Source organism: Balaenoptera physalus (assembly GCF_965194825.1).
Source record: "Balaenoptera physalus genome assembly, chromosome: 4".
NCBI classification, from domain to species: domain Eukaryota; kingdom Metazoa; phylum Chordata; class Mammalia; order Artiodactyla; family Balaenopteridae; genus Balaenoptera; species Balaenoptera physalus.
The window spans coordinates 127315704-127334108 of NC_138891.1; the positions used below are offsets into that span (position 1 = coordinate 127315704).

Here is an 18405-nt window from a genome sequence, read left to right on the forward strand (position 1 = left end):
CTATTGCTTTGCACATGGGTTATTACCAATACTTTCCAGGTGGCTGAGATTACTCAGAGAGAGTGTATAGAAGAGAAACCTGAAGGCAGAGCCTTGGGGTCCACCAGCAACCAAAGCAGTGATTTTTATGATCTTTCCTGACTTGTGTAGTCACTGTAGGGGAGGGAGTGATCATGCAAAATGCATGATCTTAATTTGGCCTCAGATTTCTAAAAATAACATACAAAGCAAGGAAACAGTGGTGCAGCATTCTCAAGAAACTTAAGGATAAACAAGCTGCACTTCAAATTTCAAGGTCCTAGAAAATCGGTTTTGAACCTGCTAAAACTCCAGAACACTGTTCCCATGTGCTCTTGCTGAGGAACTGACTGGAGGGTGAGCTCCGTCGACCTAAAGATGTCTGGGAATAAAAGACTGATGGAGAGATCCCACATACTCAACTGCAGAGCTAAGACTAAAATGCAGGGCGGAGGTCATGGGCTGAAAAAAAACATGTTAACACTTATGTACCGATAAAGTAGAATAAACACAACCAAAAAAATTGGAGAAGAGAGAGAAAAGGGGAAAAGGAGAGTAAGACCACTGATTGTTGTATAGATAAGTGGGAGGCAAAGAATGTCATTTAGAAAAGACAGGTAGCAAAAGGTTAAGAAAAAAGGGATTAAGAGCATTGGAAAAAATATTAATGTAACAGTAACTACTAGAATAAAAATACAAAGCTTCCTATAGCTCCCCTCCCCCGACAGGCCAAGAGTCCTTCCCTCATAGAAGTAAATATAATACACTCAGTAACTATAGGAGATATGAAAGAATTGAGAGCAAACATAGCAGGCATATCATAAAACTGAATGGGCCTAACTTGTGTCTTAAAAGATTTTCAAACTGGCTCACATAGCAAAAACCCAACCCTGTGCTGTATACAAGACACACACTTAAAGTGCAGCAATTGAAAAAGCTAAAAATAAAAGCTTGGGCAAAGGTTTACTGGGCAAATGGAACAGTAAGACAGAAGGGGTTGCAATCCTGATAGCCAAGTAGATCTTAAGCCCAAAACAAAAGAGATAAACAGAAAATTCAGAGTTATTAAACGGCCATTGAACATATGAAAGAATTTCCAACTTCACTCATAATAAATACATATGAATTAAAATTATATTAAGAGATTCCCCTGGTGGTCCAGTGGTAAAGAATCTGTCTTCCAGTGCAGGGGACTCGGGTTTGATCCCTGGTTGGGGAACTAAGATCCCACATGCCGTGGGGCAACTACGCCTGCGTGCCACAACTACTGAACCCGCGCGCCTCAACGAGAGAGACAAAACCCGCACGCCACAACTAGAGAGAAGCCCAATGAGAAGATCCCACATGCCTCAGTTATTAAAAAGAAAATAAATACATAAAGAATAAAAAAACCAAAAACCACAGAAAAAAAAAAAAACTACATTGAGATGCCGTTCTTCATCCATCAGGCTCGCCAGGCCAAACTCCCTCAAAATCATTGAACTTTGGCCTGGGCAACTACTACTACAATTTTATTTTGTAACACTTTAGTTTTGTGTAAATTATCTATTGATTAATCCCCGGATCATCTGGAGAATTCTCTCATTATACCTTAATTTGAGAATAAGATTATAAGGCATTATTCTTTTCCTCCATAATTATATACATTATATGTATACATAATTGTGTGTATATATATACATATATATGTATATATATATGTATATATGTATATATATGTGTATATATATATATTGTGTGGTTATTTCGAGGGTTTTAAAATGACATGAGAACATGCACATATTAAGGCAAGAAAAAAATATATATATAATTGTGTGTATATATATACATATATATGTATATATGTATATATATGTATATATATGTATACATAATTGTGTGTATATATATACATATATATGTATATATGTATATATGTATATATATGTATATATGTATATATATGTGTATATATATGTATATATATGTATACATAATTGTGTGTATATATATACATATATATGTATATATATACTTAATTTCTTTTCATTAGCTCCAAAATGATCAAAGCTAAAGGTTGCAACTACTGGCATTAAAGGCTGGCTTGGGAGTAACATCGTATATGTTTGAGATGGTTTGGTTTCATTTCATTACTGTCATTTCATTACTGTTATATTAGGACTAATTTCCCCCCATTAGCTACCTCTCTTTGGGTCAGGCAAAATGGAACTGTTGCTTATACATGTAAACTGTCAAGTTAAGCATCTTCATATAGTAGTCATGTCTAATTGGCCTGAACAGCAAGAGGGAGATGAGTATTTTGTTCTACTCAAAATAAGACACAGTCAGATGAGTTTTAATTGAGTCTGTTCATACTGCATAGTGACATGATGAAACAATTTTAATTTTCTGTGCTTAGTGTTTAAAAGGTTGCTATTTAAGGCTAAAAGGTGCTGGCTGCTTCTCATGTTCCCATTATCAAGCACAGCACAGCAAAAACACCAGGGTCAACGTGTTCTTAGACCTTTGGAATAGAAGTTGCCCAGGCTTCTCCAATTAAAAATCACGTACAGTACACGACATTGTTTTAAAGTAGATATAGAGCAGAGGTTCTCAAATGGGGATGATTTTGCCCCCATAAGGGACATCTGGCAATATCTGCAGACATTTTTGATGATCATAACTGGGGAATACTACTGGCGTGAAGTGGGTGGAGACCAGGAATGCTGCTGAACATCTTACAATGTTCAAAACAAGGAATTACTCCCTACAAAACATCAAAAGTGCCACGGTTGAGAAATCCTGCTTTATCGATAACTATCATCAGCTGGTCTTCTTTTACTTCCCTAGAACTTTTCTCTTCATATCTTATTAGGGGCTGTTACAATCTGTCTGTATGTTTGTGTTCCCCCAAACTTCACACTTAAGTCCTAATGCCCAATGTGATGGCATTAGGAGGTGGGGCCTTTGGGAGGTGATTAGGTCATGACGGTGGAGTCCTCATGAATGGGATATGTGCCCTTGTAAAGGAGGCTCCAGAGAGGCCCTAGCCCCTTCCACGTGAGGACACAAGAGGTCTGCGACCTGGAAGAAGGCCCTCACCTGACCATGCTGGCACCCGGATCTCAGACATACAGCCTCCAGAACTGTGAGAAACCCAGTAGCTGCCCAGTAGCTTATAATTTTATTATAGTAGCCTGAATGGGCTAAGACAGGGACAAACTTGAGGATGAAGATATGGCAGCAAAATAGTTTGGACCAAGTAAAAACTGAATCAGGTCTATGAAGTATTTTACTAGCACTGGGAGTTGCCTGTTGGCCCCGATTTCCTGCTCAGACTTACAGCTAAGACACAACAGGTGTGGATGCCCAGCATTAGAATGTTCTTAGCAGTCTTCCGATGACTCAAGGATCAGAAGGTTGTTACCATGGAATCATTCACACTGCACAATGGCGCTCCTCCAATAATGTATTTATTTACATGAAAACACCGTTTTATACAAATTGAAGACAAATCTCAAAGGGTTTGTCCAGGCTTGCCTTCTGCATTCCCTGATTTTGTCCCTTCCACTTTCATTTTTTTTTTTTTTTTTTTGGTATCATAAATAAAGTGTTTCAGACTGGGTGAAAGAAACTGAATCTACCTCTTCTTCCCCAACCAAAATTACTTTGAATATTTAACATCCATAGTCATCCCTCAAAGAAAACTCTTGCCCAGTGTCATTTTATTTAATTTATTTATGTAATACAGTGTAGAAAGCTATCATGGTCATAAGCAATGATTCTGTACAATCATCCTGCAGAAAATTTTTGGGGAGAATTCTTGGTAATTGGAGACCAGCAGGGCAATCCCATCCCACCCTCCCCCACCTGTAAAAGTGCTTACAATGAACAGGGATTCTTTTATTTATCAAAGATCTGAAGATACGTGGACAAAAAAAGTTTCAATTCTCAATGCCTAATGTGTGCATATAAAACAGGCACAAAGAAATAAACGTGTATCCTCATAATTCCTATATCACAAATATAGCAGAAGCAGCAATCTGTACAGTAAAATGCCATTGTGGAAAAAAAATCCTCTAACTCATCTGGAATACATAAAAATGTTTAACTTTAAAATGCATAGTGATCAGGAAAAGAATACTTAGGCAAGAGAAGCAGCTAAACTCCCACGTTCACATGAAGCATCTCCCATCGATTCTTAAAGCATATTTCAAAGTAGGACTTAACTGGGTCACAAACCACAAGAATAATATACAACTGGCTAAGGGGCTATGTGATAAATAATCAGGAGGGAATCTATTCATGCACTAGTTAGATACAGCTAAATTCTTTACAGTACACAAAATCCATTAATAATGTAGTGGAGAGACCGAAATGTGAAGAGAGAGAATACATTACTGATTTGTATATTAATTCAAGTTCAGGCATCTACTTGTGTTACAGCACAGCTGTCGAAAGGTGATAATGAGTAAATAATAAAACAGAAGGGTTTGTTTCTTTCCACATTATTCTCTAAATGAACACCGATGGGTTGTGAAGCAATGGTTTTGCTGTCCAACTTCAGAGGCTGCTGCGGTGGTGGTCTAGTTCTGCATCTGCTCAAAGAACTTGTAAGTTGGGTTTTCGTAGCCGTTCTGCTGCATCTTGGAGAGGTGGCGCTCCTCTGGGGTCACAGCAGCGTCAACCTGCAAAGCAAGAACGAGGACAAATGCGTTAAGAAAAGCAATCTTTTAAGAGTGCACACGGAGAAGCAGTAAAAAGATAAGGTGCACTGTACTCTTCTCTTGCCAAGATTGCAGAACACCCACAATGTTCCCTCTTTCTTCACCACTTTGACATAGAGCAGAACGCCTGTGCCCACCAGTTATGCAGATGCTCCATCTACCACTAGGTGGCGCTTAAAACCTTGACCCGCTGGCTTGGCTTGCAAAGCGCTCACTGGTTTCCTTCCCCAACTGAATAGTAACTGGATACATCTAGGGCAATAAATATTTTTTTCTTCCCTTGCTGGCCCGAAAAAAGACAAAAGGCTTCCAGGAAAGACTCCCTTACTTGAAAAGTGTGGTGTTAAGCTAGAAAAAAAAGCCAACAGTATTACGGAGAAAGATTCAGCAAAGTAGAAAGGAAGACTGCTGAATATCTCCCCGAGCTCGTTTTAGTTTGTCCCCGTGTTCACTAAATTTAAGATGTTAAAGAAAGACTCTTTTAATTAAAATAATGATATAGGTATATCAAAAGATATTAAAAAACACAGAAAGAACATGCTGTTCCAGATTATTATTATTTTTTAACCTAGCACTAAGATTCTAAAAGTATGTCATCCGAAGGTTTAAAGAGATTCCCTCTGTGATATGGTGGTTCCCCTCCAAGATCAAGCCAGCAGTTGTAAATTTGTGTTCCTCCCCTCAGTGTCACTGTTAGGCCGGAGCTACACTTATTTACTCTCTGCAGGCTGGGCCAGGTGTGTGTTGGGGTGTGTGTGGGGATGTTTAGGTTTCTAGTATATTTGCTGTACCTCAAATAGTCCACAGAAGAGAGGAAGCAAATACTTAACTCTTTGCTGAATAAATGAAAGCTTAGTTTTGTTATGATTGCTTTAAACCTTCTGTAAAACCACTGGAAGATGGAGAAAATCAACACAAACTTAATCAAAGAGTGAAGAAGCATGTCTTCCACAGGAAAGGGTAAGATGTGCTGTCCAGAAGTTGGTTTTTCTTTCAAAGGGGTGTTTTCTATTCTGTACACGATGAGATCGGGCTCCCTTCATCTTTTCCAAGAGAATGCCGCAGGCCTGTTCTCCACTGTCCAGTGCTGCAAAGTGACACCTAGCTCCTGAAGCAGCTTTTCCCCCTGAACCCGACGAAGGACAAACACCAGAGAGTGGGTGTGTTGGTGCTAGGACACTAGGTCTAGGGATGAAGGGCGATTGATACACCATGACTAACCCACACCGGCTAATGAATAATTTAGACGGAAAGCACGGTGCAGTCACTATGGAACAAGTATGGAGGATCCTCAGTAAACCAAACAGAGAACTACCATATGACCCAGCAATTCCACTTCTGAGTTTGTATCCAAAGGAAATGATATCACTATCTTGAAAAGATACCTGCACCCCAATGTTCAGTGCAGTATTTACAATAGCCAAGACATGGACACAACCTAAGTGCCCATTAATGGATGAATGGACAAAGAAAATGTGATACACACATGACGGAATATTATTCAGCCATAATAAAGAAGGAAATTCTGCAGTTTGTGACAACAGGGATGAACCTTGAGGGCATTATGCTAAGCAAAATAAGTCAGACAGAGAAAAAGACAAATACTATAGGACTTCACTTATACGTGGAATCTAAAAAAACCCAAATCATAGATACAGTGAGCAGACTGGTGGTTGCAGAGTTGGTGAAATGGGTGAAGATGGTCAAAAGACACAAACTTCCAGTTATAAGTTCTGGGGATGTTATGTAGAGCATGGTAACTATAGTCAACAATACTGCATTGTATATTTGAAAGTCGTTAAGAGAATGGATCTTCAAAGTTCTCACAACAAGAAAAAAATTGTAATTATGTGAAGTGATAGTTGTTAACTAAACTTATTTTGGTAATCATTTCACAATATACACATATATCAAATTATCATGCTGCAAACTTAAAACTAATACAAAGTTATATGTCAGTATATCTCAATAAAACTGGAATAATCTGGTTCCCCCAAGGTTACTTTGTATGACTCCACCTCATGGACCAATTGACGCCTTCAGTCTGGTCATGAGTTGGAATGATCACCTTGGCTAATCTCAAGGCAGCTGGAATAAAAAGACATAAAATTCCCCTCAGAGGACACGGCTCAAATGGAGGCTCACCATCGCTGGCCCCGGGGGAATAATCACTGGTGTTTTCCCATCCCTTTCTCTTCCTTTGATCTGCTCTGTTGTCAACAAATGAGGTCACCTTGCTTTAACTGGCAATTGTGTCATTAGCCACTGACTTGTAAGTTAAAATGCCATCATTAAAGGTCAGCACCAATAACAAGAGATTTCATTCATTCTCCAAATCTGCTTGCAGGAAACAGCCTGTCTGCAGCCCTATGCCATTTGAACTTGGGCATCTTTTCGCGCTGTGCCACCTCTTAACTGAGATTTCAAAGAATGTGGAGATTAAAAAAAAATCTTGCCGAGGAGATCAAGCACAAAGCTGCTATGTTTCTGAGTGTAGAAGAAAACATAGCGCTGCTTGATTGTTGGAGTATTAAACTTGTATCTACCCCCAGAGCCACGTCAACCCTCATACTGGCTGCATTCATCAAGGGCAGGGGAACACCTGGCAACTTAAGAGTTGATCTTCTCTTCAAAGGCCAAAGCCCAACTCTTTAAGAGAGCCGTGCCAGTAAATGCCAGGCTCAGAGGCTGGTATGCAAGTCAGGCAGCTAACTTTCCTGTCTTTCCTTGGCCTCTTTTCTACTTGCTAATCCTCGTGACCCTTTGCCGCTGGGAGGGCAGCTGTTCTGCCGGTCCTGCAGTGCGGCGACTTGGCCCTCAGGTCTCAGAGGGCTCAGGAGCTACAGGAGAAGGGATTGCCTTTACAACATGGCACCCAAGGAGTGTGGATTGCATCTTTTTATTCCCAACCCCTCGAGAGCTAAAAGTGAAACAGTACTCATGTCCATGGATAAACCTACCACGGAAGGAAGGGCAGCAGGTAAGGGGGAGCCTTCCTCCCCAGCAAGGCTCAGCCATCTGTCACTCACTATTTCCCTTCATATGGAATTGGGGGAAGATGTAGCCAGTGGTGCTTATTCTGGAAGAAACCATAGAACAATGGAGTGGGGGACAGAATCCCCATCTGCTCCCCGGGGCAGGAAAATGTGTCACTTGCTGAGATGAAAACCCACCTGGCACAACACCTCTGAGCGTCCCCTCTCTGGACTTTCTGGACTTGATGGGAGCAATGACTGATCTGAAGTCTTCATCTTTGTTAGAGACCCCGGGGCCCCTGTGCTGCACCCCAGCTTGGACTTCCACGGGTCACTGCTGCTGACACACACTGAGAACTGAGCCCAGAGGGCCTGATTCATCTGGTCCTAATACGACCTTGCATAGAACTTTTGACTACTGTTTGGCTAATGCCCTCTTCCTACCCCTTTCTCCCTGAACTTGACTCTTTGGAGCTATTTATTCCTTCACTATATCCAGAAGAATTTATAGCTCAACAACTAGACTGCAGACATAAAATCTATTTGGGTCTCTCCTTAATTTCTAGATACCCCTGCCATCCCGTTTCTCGTGTAGGTACTTTAAGCTTGGAGGAGGGCCAGTGGACACTGTATTTTAATTTTATTACGTATAATAATCAGCAGGATGTGTGTTGATGGGTGTGCCTTTATGCATGGCCCAACAACAGAATCCCGGCCCCTAAGACTTTCCATTTCAGGTCATCTAGGTGGACAAAGAATGGAGGATAAGATAAACTAAACATGCAAAATAACCAGAGAGTGTAAGATCAAAACCACCAGGAACATGGGAAGGAAAATACAAGCAAAGAGAACTGCAATGACGTTTTCAAGCTAATGGTTTATCCTTTCTAGTAACCTCGCAGTGTTGGTTTTCTACTCTACAGTATACATGTTCATTTTCTTAATTATATTTCCAGCTCTTTATAAGTAGTTCAGTTATATTTAGTGCCTACATCAAGTAATTCTCCAGGCATGCCCTGGAACTCTCCCGCTACGCTGAGGATTTCCTTTGACCTTCCAATTTCTCCTCCTGCTGTTCACTTCCAGCCGCCTGAAGACTTTGAGGCCACCCTCACTTTTTCTTACCATTGCTTCCAATTTAACCTGACCAATCTGTCTGACTGCCATAGCGGTTGCTAGGTGCCTCCGCTAAAAGTTGACTTTTTGCCAGGAAGAAAGGACCCAGAAGGACCTATTTTTATAATGTCACCAATCTGATAGCACATTCATTAGAAAGAGTCATATGCCATATCTCCATAAAAAGATAAAGAAGCAACTCTCTTCTTTAGATCATTCATGAGATGACTGGGGGCGGGGATGGGAGACTTCTGGGGTTCTAGTTATCAGATCTGTGAAAGAACAATTTTGTTATGTCCTTCAATAAAGAGAATTTGTGCCCCCCCCTTCTTATTAAAGATGAGGAGTAGTGGACATACTACTCCAATATATATTTTAAAATATTCAGTGTCAACTGACATCAGTGTAGAAAAGGCCCGTCTGCTACTACACAGAACCTGGGGTCAATGGGCTTTGCAGAACCTGATTACAGCAGGACAACGGTGGGTAACTCAGCAGGCGCTGGGATACTCAGCCACCGGAGATGGTGCGCACATTTGGGAAACAGAATAACAGAAGCCTATCTTGTCACTGCTTGATGCACAAATGAAGCACTGTCATCTCCTTGGGAAACCGTGGCTAATGGCTTACAGACTGAATCTCTGGCCTTATGACTAAGCAAGTCATTAAATCAACATTTACTGCTTAGTTTTTCAAAACCAAAACTAGCAACTGCTCATTTCTACCGGGTAACGATTCTATTAATAAAAGTACTGGGCTTGCTTTCACTTCCACACCTCTGTGATCTTCTGCAGGAATCTTTTCCTCTAAGAAGGAGCGATTTCCCGGACACCAAAGCTTTTGTTGTGATTTCCCCTTCATGCACGGATGGCGTGAGGTGTGACTGTATTCTGTTCTGACAGACTTAGACCCATCCATCTGGGAATACCCATTTACTCATTTTTGTTCTTGGTGAAATAAGGTTACTCATTAATGAAATAGGTTAACCAGAGCTGGCAATAAACTTATTTCCATGTCCTTGAGGGTGACAGCCTGCTAAGACAGGCAGAGGAACGTGTGTGGGAGGATCACTTCATTTGGCGTAGACTCTGACAGCAATGAGGTTGAAACCCCCCAGCACCCTAGGTGTCTAGGCTGGGCTGCAGCTCTCTGTGTCCAAGTTCAACCACCACAGCTAGACTATCACCTTCCTGAGGGCAGGGATGGTGACAAGCACCTTAGATGAAGTTAGCCTGAAGCGCCTCAAGCTCCGTGTTGAACACTGGCTCAACACGGAGCTTGAGCAAGGGTTACCTAAGGAATGGAGAGAAAGGAAGGCCTTTCCAGGGAACACGGGATGGTTTCCCGGCTCTTGACAACATTGTTACTTTAAGGAAGAAGGAAGTGAGAGGACATGAAGAAAAGAAACACAAAAGGAGGTGGGGCAGTCACTCTAGAGGTTCCTAGTTGCTCTCAAGTAGCTAACAAAATAAATACCAAGAGAAGGGCTGATCGACTGCCCTCCCTACAAGGATGCCTTCTGGTTTAAAAATTAATTTATTTTTTTTTCAGAACTCATGTTAAAGCATCAACTGCTCTAATATTCCAAAACCAAGGAGACTTTTCTTGCTAACTAACCAAAAGAAACATTTAACCTAGGCAGCTGTAAGAAGGCTTAAAAGGCGACTAGTGAGAGACTAGTGAGCTTGGAGACAAGGAGATACCATTTTCTGCTCCCTAAGGTTTGCTTAGACAACAAAGAGGCAGGAGCGGTAACACTCTATATACATCAGTGATTCTCAAAACTGACTGCATGTCTGATTCAGCTGCGAACATTTTCTACACTCAGATTTCCAGCCTCTTATTTAGAAATTCTGTTTTTCTAGGTCTGAGGTGGGACCTGGGGAATGTGTCCTTTGAAGTCAGTACCTGGTAAGTCTCATGCACAACCATGGCAATCATGGCAAAGAGCCCCTGAGAGGCCTTGTTTTTACCGCCCAGCATCACTGGCCTCTGTTATGGGCGGAACTGTGTCCTCCCCAAATCCCGATGCTAAAAACCTAATCCTTAATACCTCACAATATAACTGTATTTGGAGGGTCTTTAAAGACGAAATTAAGGTTAAATGAGGTCATTAGTGTGGACCTTATGCAGTTAATACTGGTGTCCTCACAAGAAGAGGAGATTAGGACACAGACCTGCACAGGGGAAGACGATGTAAAGGCACAGGGAGGCCACCTATGAGCCCAGGAGAGAGGCCTCAGGAATTGCGAGGAAATACATTTCTGTTGTTTAAGCCACCCAGCCTGTGGCTTTGCTATGGCAGCCTGAGCAAACCAATATAGGCTCTTTGTCCTTTGGCACCAAAGACGGGCACTTTGATAAAAAGGAAGCCACCTCTTGGGTAGATTCATCAGTTCAAGGCCATTAAAATGTATGATTATATTAAAAAATTTAAATGGGCTTTTGAATTATTCAAGTATGAAAACGGTTTTTTTTTTTTTGCTCAAACATGGAATTAAAATGAAAAATGAAAAAAAATTGTTTTTTTTTTTGAAAAAAATTGTTTTGAGTAGAAATGAGATTACTGATGCTAATAACACTACTAATAATACATCTTATACTGTTTCAAAGGACAGAAGCTCAGAAATACTATTATGAAGAGCAGCGCCCCACACTTCATGACGCTATCATCGCTTACTTATGTGCTCACCCTCCTATCGGTCAATCATTCAGCTCTTATACATCTTGCCACCTGTTTCCTGGATTCATTCATTTCACTGTTCTTTAGCACCTCCACACCAGGATGGGCATGGAAAACAAGACTCAAAACCAATTTCCATCAGCAGCTCCTGTAAACAAGGAGCTTGGATGTTCCAAGTGCTGAACTAAATGAGGTTTCTGGCTTTGCCACAAACTTAATTTATTTAAACCGTTCCTACCCTCCTATAATCAAGAATGGTTTGGAGCACATTTCCTTGGGGTTAGTGAGAAGTTTAACTCACTGGAAATATCTGAACTTTGCTCTGATGGAAAAAGCAACGGACAGGATGTGGGGAAATCTGTACTGTGAACTTGGCTCTACGGAATTTGACATTGAAAGGACATGTCTTCTGTCTGGGTCTGTTTTCTCATCTAGAAAATGAGAAGATCAATTAATTGATCATTGAGATCTCTTTCAGCTCTAAAAATTCTAAACTTCTCAAGATGTATTAATTCACTTTCTTTAACAGTTTCCTAAAAAATACATATACTGTGAGGTTCCTCCCCTAAACCTTGCATTTTAAATGCATATAAAGAACTTATTTGCACATTTAATTTTATTTTAAAATATTTTGTATCATGGGTTTAAGGCATCATATTTGAATCCCGCAGCTTACTCTGTTTTGTTGGTGTAACTTGCTACCTCTGTGTTGTACATACTCCTGTTTCTCACAGGTTGGGGTGTTTGGAGAGTCTCAAGTAAATGTAATTGTCACTTTGTGGGTCTTCTCTCCACCTCCAGTGCCACTGCACTAACACCTTGAAACTAAGATATTTCAGGTGGATGTGCAGGGTGACAGGTTAAAGATCTTGAACAACCTTGTATGTTTCACTCAGCCTTTTGGTACAATGTGATTTTCTGTGAAACTTTAAAGGTAAGACTCTTTACTGAAAATTATTTACTATTACCGGGCTTGAGGTAGAAATCAAATTATTTAAGATAAAAAAATCCAGCAATAAATGTGCTTAAAAAAAATTTTTTTTTAAAGCAGCCTTCCACTTCCTTTTTCATTTGTAACTTCTGCTGTTATTTTTTCTTTTAAATGTTTGTAATCACAATATCTGTAATCACAATATCCGTAAGCCAGGCATTACCATTAGTATTATTTTGATATTTCAATACAAATTATAAGAAGTTGAGCCCGCTCGCGTCATGTGACCGACCGAGGGGCACCCGAGGCCAGCGGCGAAGAAGGAGGCGACTCGCGGCGAGATGGAGGCAACCTTAGAGCAGCACTTGGAAGACACAATGAAGAATCCATCCGTTGTTGGAGTCCTGTGCACAGATCCACAAGGACTCAATCTGGGCTGCCGCGGAACCCTGTCAGATGAGCATGCTGGGGTGATATCTGTTTTAGCCCAGCAAGCAGCTAAGCTAACCTCAGACCCCACTGATATTCCTGTGGTGTGTCTAGAATCAGATAATGGGAACATTATGATCCAGAAACACGATGGCATCACAGTGGCAGTGCACAAAATGGCCTCTTGACATCTTGTATCAGTTCTCCGGCAGCTTGTCATGGGGACTCAATCGTACCTTATGTGAATTATCTTATAGAGCTATTAGAGTTCCAGTAATTAGGCCATTCATGTAATGTGCATTGGGCACTTTTCTATTAATTTTAGAGTAAGCTGCTTTTTGACACTCTGTGGATTGGCTTATCAAAATACTAGTTAAGGGAAGTATGTTTTGAAGCAACAGGTTTAGGTCACTTTGTATACAGAATTTTGTTATGTTTAATAAAACTGGTTGGAGGAAAAAAAAAAAAAAAAAAAAGAAGTTGAGATAGCAGCATATATCCCCAATGTCTTGATCACAGTAGTGATAAGTTGGAATGAATAAAAACCAGAAGCAAGAAAATAGCTGCAACTTGAGCAGCAATATGGATTGTTTGTTCAAAGAAGAGATACTTGGATGATTCTTAGTCTAACACCCAGCAAGATTTTCTTCATAGTCTTTCACTCCCACTTGCAAACATGCAGACACGTTTACCTACCTCCACCACACCATGATGGATGGACGTGTACTGTTTCTTCTTTAGCATCACCAGGGTGATGACAATCACTGTTGCTATGACAACACCGCCCACCATGAGTCCAATGATTGCACCTTTGTTTGAACCCACATCTTCTGCAAAGAACACCTTGAAAACAAATGCAAGAGAAAGGATTGTAATTGCGGGAGATATCTGGATGAGGTATGTGAAAAGTTTCAGGATATTTGGTATATATTTTATGCCATAAGTTTGAGTTGTTGGTCACTCAATTATTTGGTGCGTACTTGAAGAAAAACCCCACATTCTACTTACTAAGAATGACATCTGTAGTCTATAGAATGATGTACAACATGTGGCTTCCCCAGTCCTAGAAAGTCCACTTCCCTCCATCCCCCACATGTCTCTAGAAAGGCAAAACAGAAGCCTGCAGGGACCTGAAACCCTTTGACAGATGGAACATTCTGTAAGAGGGGGACGGCAGCTCTCGGATCTATCAAAAACTGGAAAGGCACGGATCGTGATTATGAAAGGAGGTCAGTATTTTCCCAGTCACAGCAGGTTTAAACTGGGAGACCTGACGCATGACCGCTATGCCTTAGGTGCTTTTCCAAACTATAGATGCCCTCATTTCCTTAGAGGGACATTTTTAATACATAGGAATAAGCATTCTGAAACAAAGACATTAAACAGAAGAAAAAAGGCATCTTGTTACCTACTTTCAGCCACAATAATTCAGCAAGACACTAATTAACCTTGAGAAGCATCATACTTAAAAGCACTTATTTCAAAGAGAAGAAGTAGTAGGCAACAAGATAGGAATTTTAATAGCCACACATTAACACATGCTTTCTTACTATGTTGTCTCTGGCAACTCAACTAAAAATGTTGTTTTATTCTTGATGTTTATTTGTGTTAAACATGAAAAGAATTTAGAGAACACTGTAAAGAAGAAATTTATTCAGTGACAAATTTATTACACTACATTCCTTCATACTGTTTATAAACGCAAGTCATTATTTTTCAACTTTACTTGAATGGAATTATAAAAACACACTGCAACTTTTATCACTTTTTATGTGAGGACACGCTCTCATGACGGATCATCTGGCCCAACTACTACTGAACATATACCACATTTGCTATGTCAATTAATAAAAAGAGCTCCCTAAATAATTCTTTTAGTATAATCTCAAGATAGTAAAATGACAGACTGGCATGGCTAGAACTAACATCCTAGCAGTCTGCAAAGGCAACATGAAATACAGCAAATAAAGCAAATTTCTAAAAGAGTTTTACTTACGGTATATCTGCAACGAAATTATAAGCTGTTCATAATTATGCCCCTTTCTAAACCAATATGCTCTCTCAACATATTTATAAAAAGCAAATCATTAATTAGCTAACGATAAAAGTATGAGGTAATCAGAAATGAATGCAAGTCTGGACATCTTCCTATGTCTTTAAGAAAATCCTGTAATTTTGTACTATTCATTGCACTAATTGTAGTACATTATTTCGTCAACTGGCTCAGCAGAGGGAGCTGATTCTCTTAATTGCTGCCCCTGCCATTAGCCACGGTCGAATTACAGGAGTTAGTGTAACTGCGGAGACGGGCTTTTATGACACAGGCACCAGAAAACACAAATCCACACGTTAATCTTCAGCTCTCTGCCCCACCAGCTCCCAAATCCTCAACAGATTCCACAAGTTTTTATTAACCTCTTCAGCATCAGCCAGATCAAGAGTGCCCCTGATTCTATAATAACTGACACTGGATTAACTTGCCAACGAAAACCGTGCTTCCAAAAGTTCCCTGTGCTTTTATCAAAAAGATAATGGGAGTTAAAATGCAAACCTGAATCTCAAGTCAATTTTGAACTTGCCTCAATTGTTTAGAGTGAAAAGAGGCATACACTATACCTTATAGGGGTTTCTGTTGGAGTTTAATACTTGGATTTATAAATTTTATTTATGAATAATGGAAAGACAGTTTCCCCTTGAAAGGGAAAAACACATGGATACACACACACAAACAAAAACAAAGTAAGTGCCTGAGAGAGTCCTTCTCAAGTCTTATTACTGCTTTCAGAATTTGATTACCACTTTTGTTCACTACTGAATGTGCAACAAAATTGTCTTCTTTATTAATTTAAGCCACTTACTGGGCGTATTTACTCTTAAGATGGGAGGACCTCTAGCATAACGCAGGACTGATTTATCTGAAGCTTTCGGTAAAGGGTTTATGTAACCTTAAGGGAGATGGGTGCCTTTTGATTTACTCCAATTCTAACATTTGGGGGGGGGGAAAGGGCGATTTTGTCTGAAAACGCAGCCACAGTCTTTCTTGCCCAAGCCTTCGGCTGAACACACTGCCGGGAACAGAATGCAGTCTGGCTCACCTACCCCTCGACCTACCGCCAGAGGGTCCCAAACATCCCGCCCCGGAGAAGGAATTTAAAATGTGGGGAGGGGACAGAAAGGAGGGGTGAGAGAGAGGCGACGAAGCCCAGGGGAAGAGTTACAGATGTGAAATTAAGCCAACGGCCGTGAAGCTCTTCTGTGAACCCAAGTAGTGTTTGTACGTGTTTATTTGAGATTTCGATCCTTCACACAAACCTATTATAAACCTGATTTCCTAGAAAACAGACAGGAAGTTAATTAAAATGGCTGGTAGCATACAAAGTAATTCCACTTTAAGCCCAACGTGGGCTCAGCTGCTTTCTAGACCTAAAGAACTACTATATAAAGAGCCTCTTTTTCTTTTCTTCACGTTTTCATGATGATCCTATAGGCAAGTGTTCTATTTTTGTTTTAATCTTTTCCTTAACTGGATTTCTGACCCAAGAGGAACGAAAGTCATTTGGCAAGACAGAGTGGTCGGAAGAGGTAGATTATGTCACGTACCAGTTTTTGATGACGAACTTCATATCCTGAATCATGTCGGAACTCTGCATCCATCTTCACTTCCGAAATCTCTTCCGTCTTGATATTTGTCAACCCCGAACCTGCATGATACCGTAAGCATTACACCATAATCAAAATACGCAGGCCAGTCCATTTGTTTTATCTATAAACGATAACATTACAACACAAAGCCTACCAGAAACTTCTTTCTAGGCCTGAAGTTAGAGGAAAATAGATGAATGACTTTCTTCAAGAAAAATGACACCCTATATTTAAATCCTTAACCACTACCTATTTTAAACAAAAAGAAATTAAAGATTAAAGAAATTTGCACTTCAGGCTTCTATTGTCTTTAAACACATGCTATAATTTTTTTTTTTTTAATGGGGAAAAAAACAGAAGTTAAATGCTAGTTGGGAGGCTGGAAAGGATTTGCTCCTAGAATACGCTCACTTGGTTTAGGTGCTTATCGTTTAGCCTATTATATGTCTTTTTCCATGTGCTCTCATTCCTTCAGAAAAAATAATAAAAGGCTTTAAAAATGAGTATTAATTACCTGGCAGAACAAAACTGCTACTTTAGGACTTTGTTCCAATTACAAATAAATTATGTTCATGCATCTATGCAGTGAAGCACTGTAAAAATCATATCATTTATTTAGTTAAGTGATTTAGTTATAGATACATAATGTAAACGGTTCATCTGCTGAATAAAGAACTGCAGTACATAATTTTTGAAAAATGCTTCTGTGGGACTAACAGAATTTCTAACGTACTAACTCTTCTTTCTCTATAAATTGCTATATGATTCTTACACTAATTGTTATAATGAATTTAATTTTTCAGATAGTAATTTGAAGCTTAAAATCAAAACGCAAAGTAATTTTTAAAACAAAAAGTGAAATTACAAAGTATAAATATCGTTTCCACGTTGTAGCAGTTAAATATCAAAAGTCAGAATTTTAGGATGAGAATGGCTTCTAAAATCATCTCTTCTCTGGTGTTCCCACCCAGGGGTAAACTCTCAGCTCTCCTTAAACAGAGAGGAATTATCAGTTTGCCTCCATTTTTGGACAGGTTTGTCTACTAGAATGGCCTTTCTTACATTAAGCCAAAATCAGTTTCCTTATAACTTCCACTCTGTTCAACACAGAGCAAACCTAAATCTCCCTTCTGCCCTATAGCCTTGAACAGATCAGATACCCAAGGAAAGGCACCATGTTCCTGCTGATTCTTCTCTTACTTGGGCTACATGTTACCAAGTTCCTTCAGCTCCCATGGGACCTGATTTCCTGCTTTTGGTCTATCAACTCTTACATCTTGTCTACAAGGTGCTGTGAACCTTGTCACACATCTTGCTGAAATTGAAAAGCAATGTCCACAGCGTATGACGTGCCAGTCTAACAGCACAGTCTACACAAAGAGAAAAGAGGATAATTTTACAAGATCCAGGGAACCCATAGTGGTTGTGACATATCACTGATTCTTGGCCAACTGCTCAGAAAGCTTCCATTTAATAACCTATTTGAAAATGGACCCAAGATCAATGTCAGTCTCCACCCGGCATGTAGATTGTGATGCTGTCTTCTCTCCCTTCTGCTTGTCACAACTACGTTTTCTTATCCCTATCTTCCCAGCTCTTCCTAGTCCACAAACATCAGGGAGAGTGGTTCTACGATCTTGTCCTCAAGTTCTCCTAGCCCATGATTTATAGGAACTTGGACTGGAGTAGATAAGTGTGGTAGTTTAAAAATATATCCACAAATTTGTGGATGCTCCTCCCAGCAAGAGGTGGGATTTATTTCCCTTTTCCTCAGGTGTAGACCTGATATAGTGACTTGCTTCCACTGTTAGAATATGGCAAAAGTGATGGGGTATGACTTCTGAGACTGGGTCATACAAGGCAGCTTCCTTTGTATTCTCTCCCTTGGATCACTTGGTCTGGGGA

General features: G+C 40.1%; 1 protein-coding gene and 1 pseudogene across 8 annotated transcripts in view; one reads left to right on the forward strand and one right to left on the reverse strand.

Annotated features, from left to right (window-relative positions):
• Positions 1-3454: 3454 nt before the first annotated feature.
• Positions 3455-18405, reverse strand: part of APP (amyloid beta precursor protein) — a 275886-nt gene continuing 260935 nt past the window's right edge. For all 7 annotated transcript variants that reach the window (XM_082460407.1, XM_082460411.1, XM_082460410.1 and 4 more), the window contains 3 exons: positions 16459-16559; positions 13555-13701; positions 3455-4685 (listed from right to left, as the gene is read on the reverse strand). In XM_082460407.1, coding sequence (XP_082316533.1) covers positions 4584-4685; positions 13555-13701; positions 16459-16559 — 350 coding nt within the window. In that variant the 3' untranslated portion in view covers positions 3455-4583. The remainder of the gene's footprint in view (positions 4686-13554; positions 13702-16458; positions 16560-18405) is intronic.
• On the forward strand, positions 12700-13326 carry LOC309660109 (ragulator complex protein LAMTOR5 pseudogene; annotated as a pseudogene). Its single transcript has one exon. The product of its transcript is annotated as a ragulator complex protein LAMTOR5 pseudogene (transcript).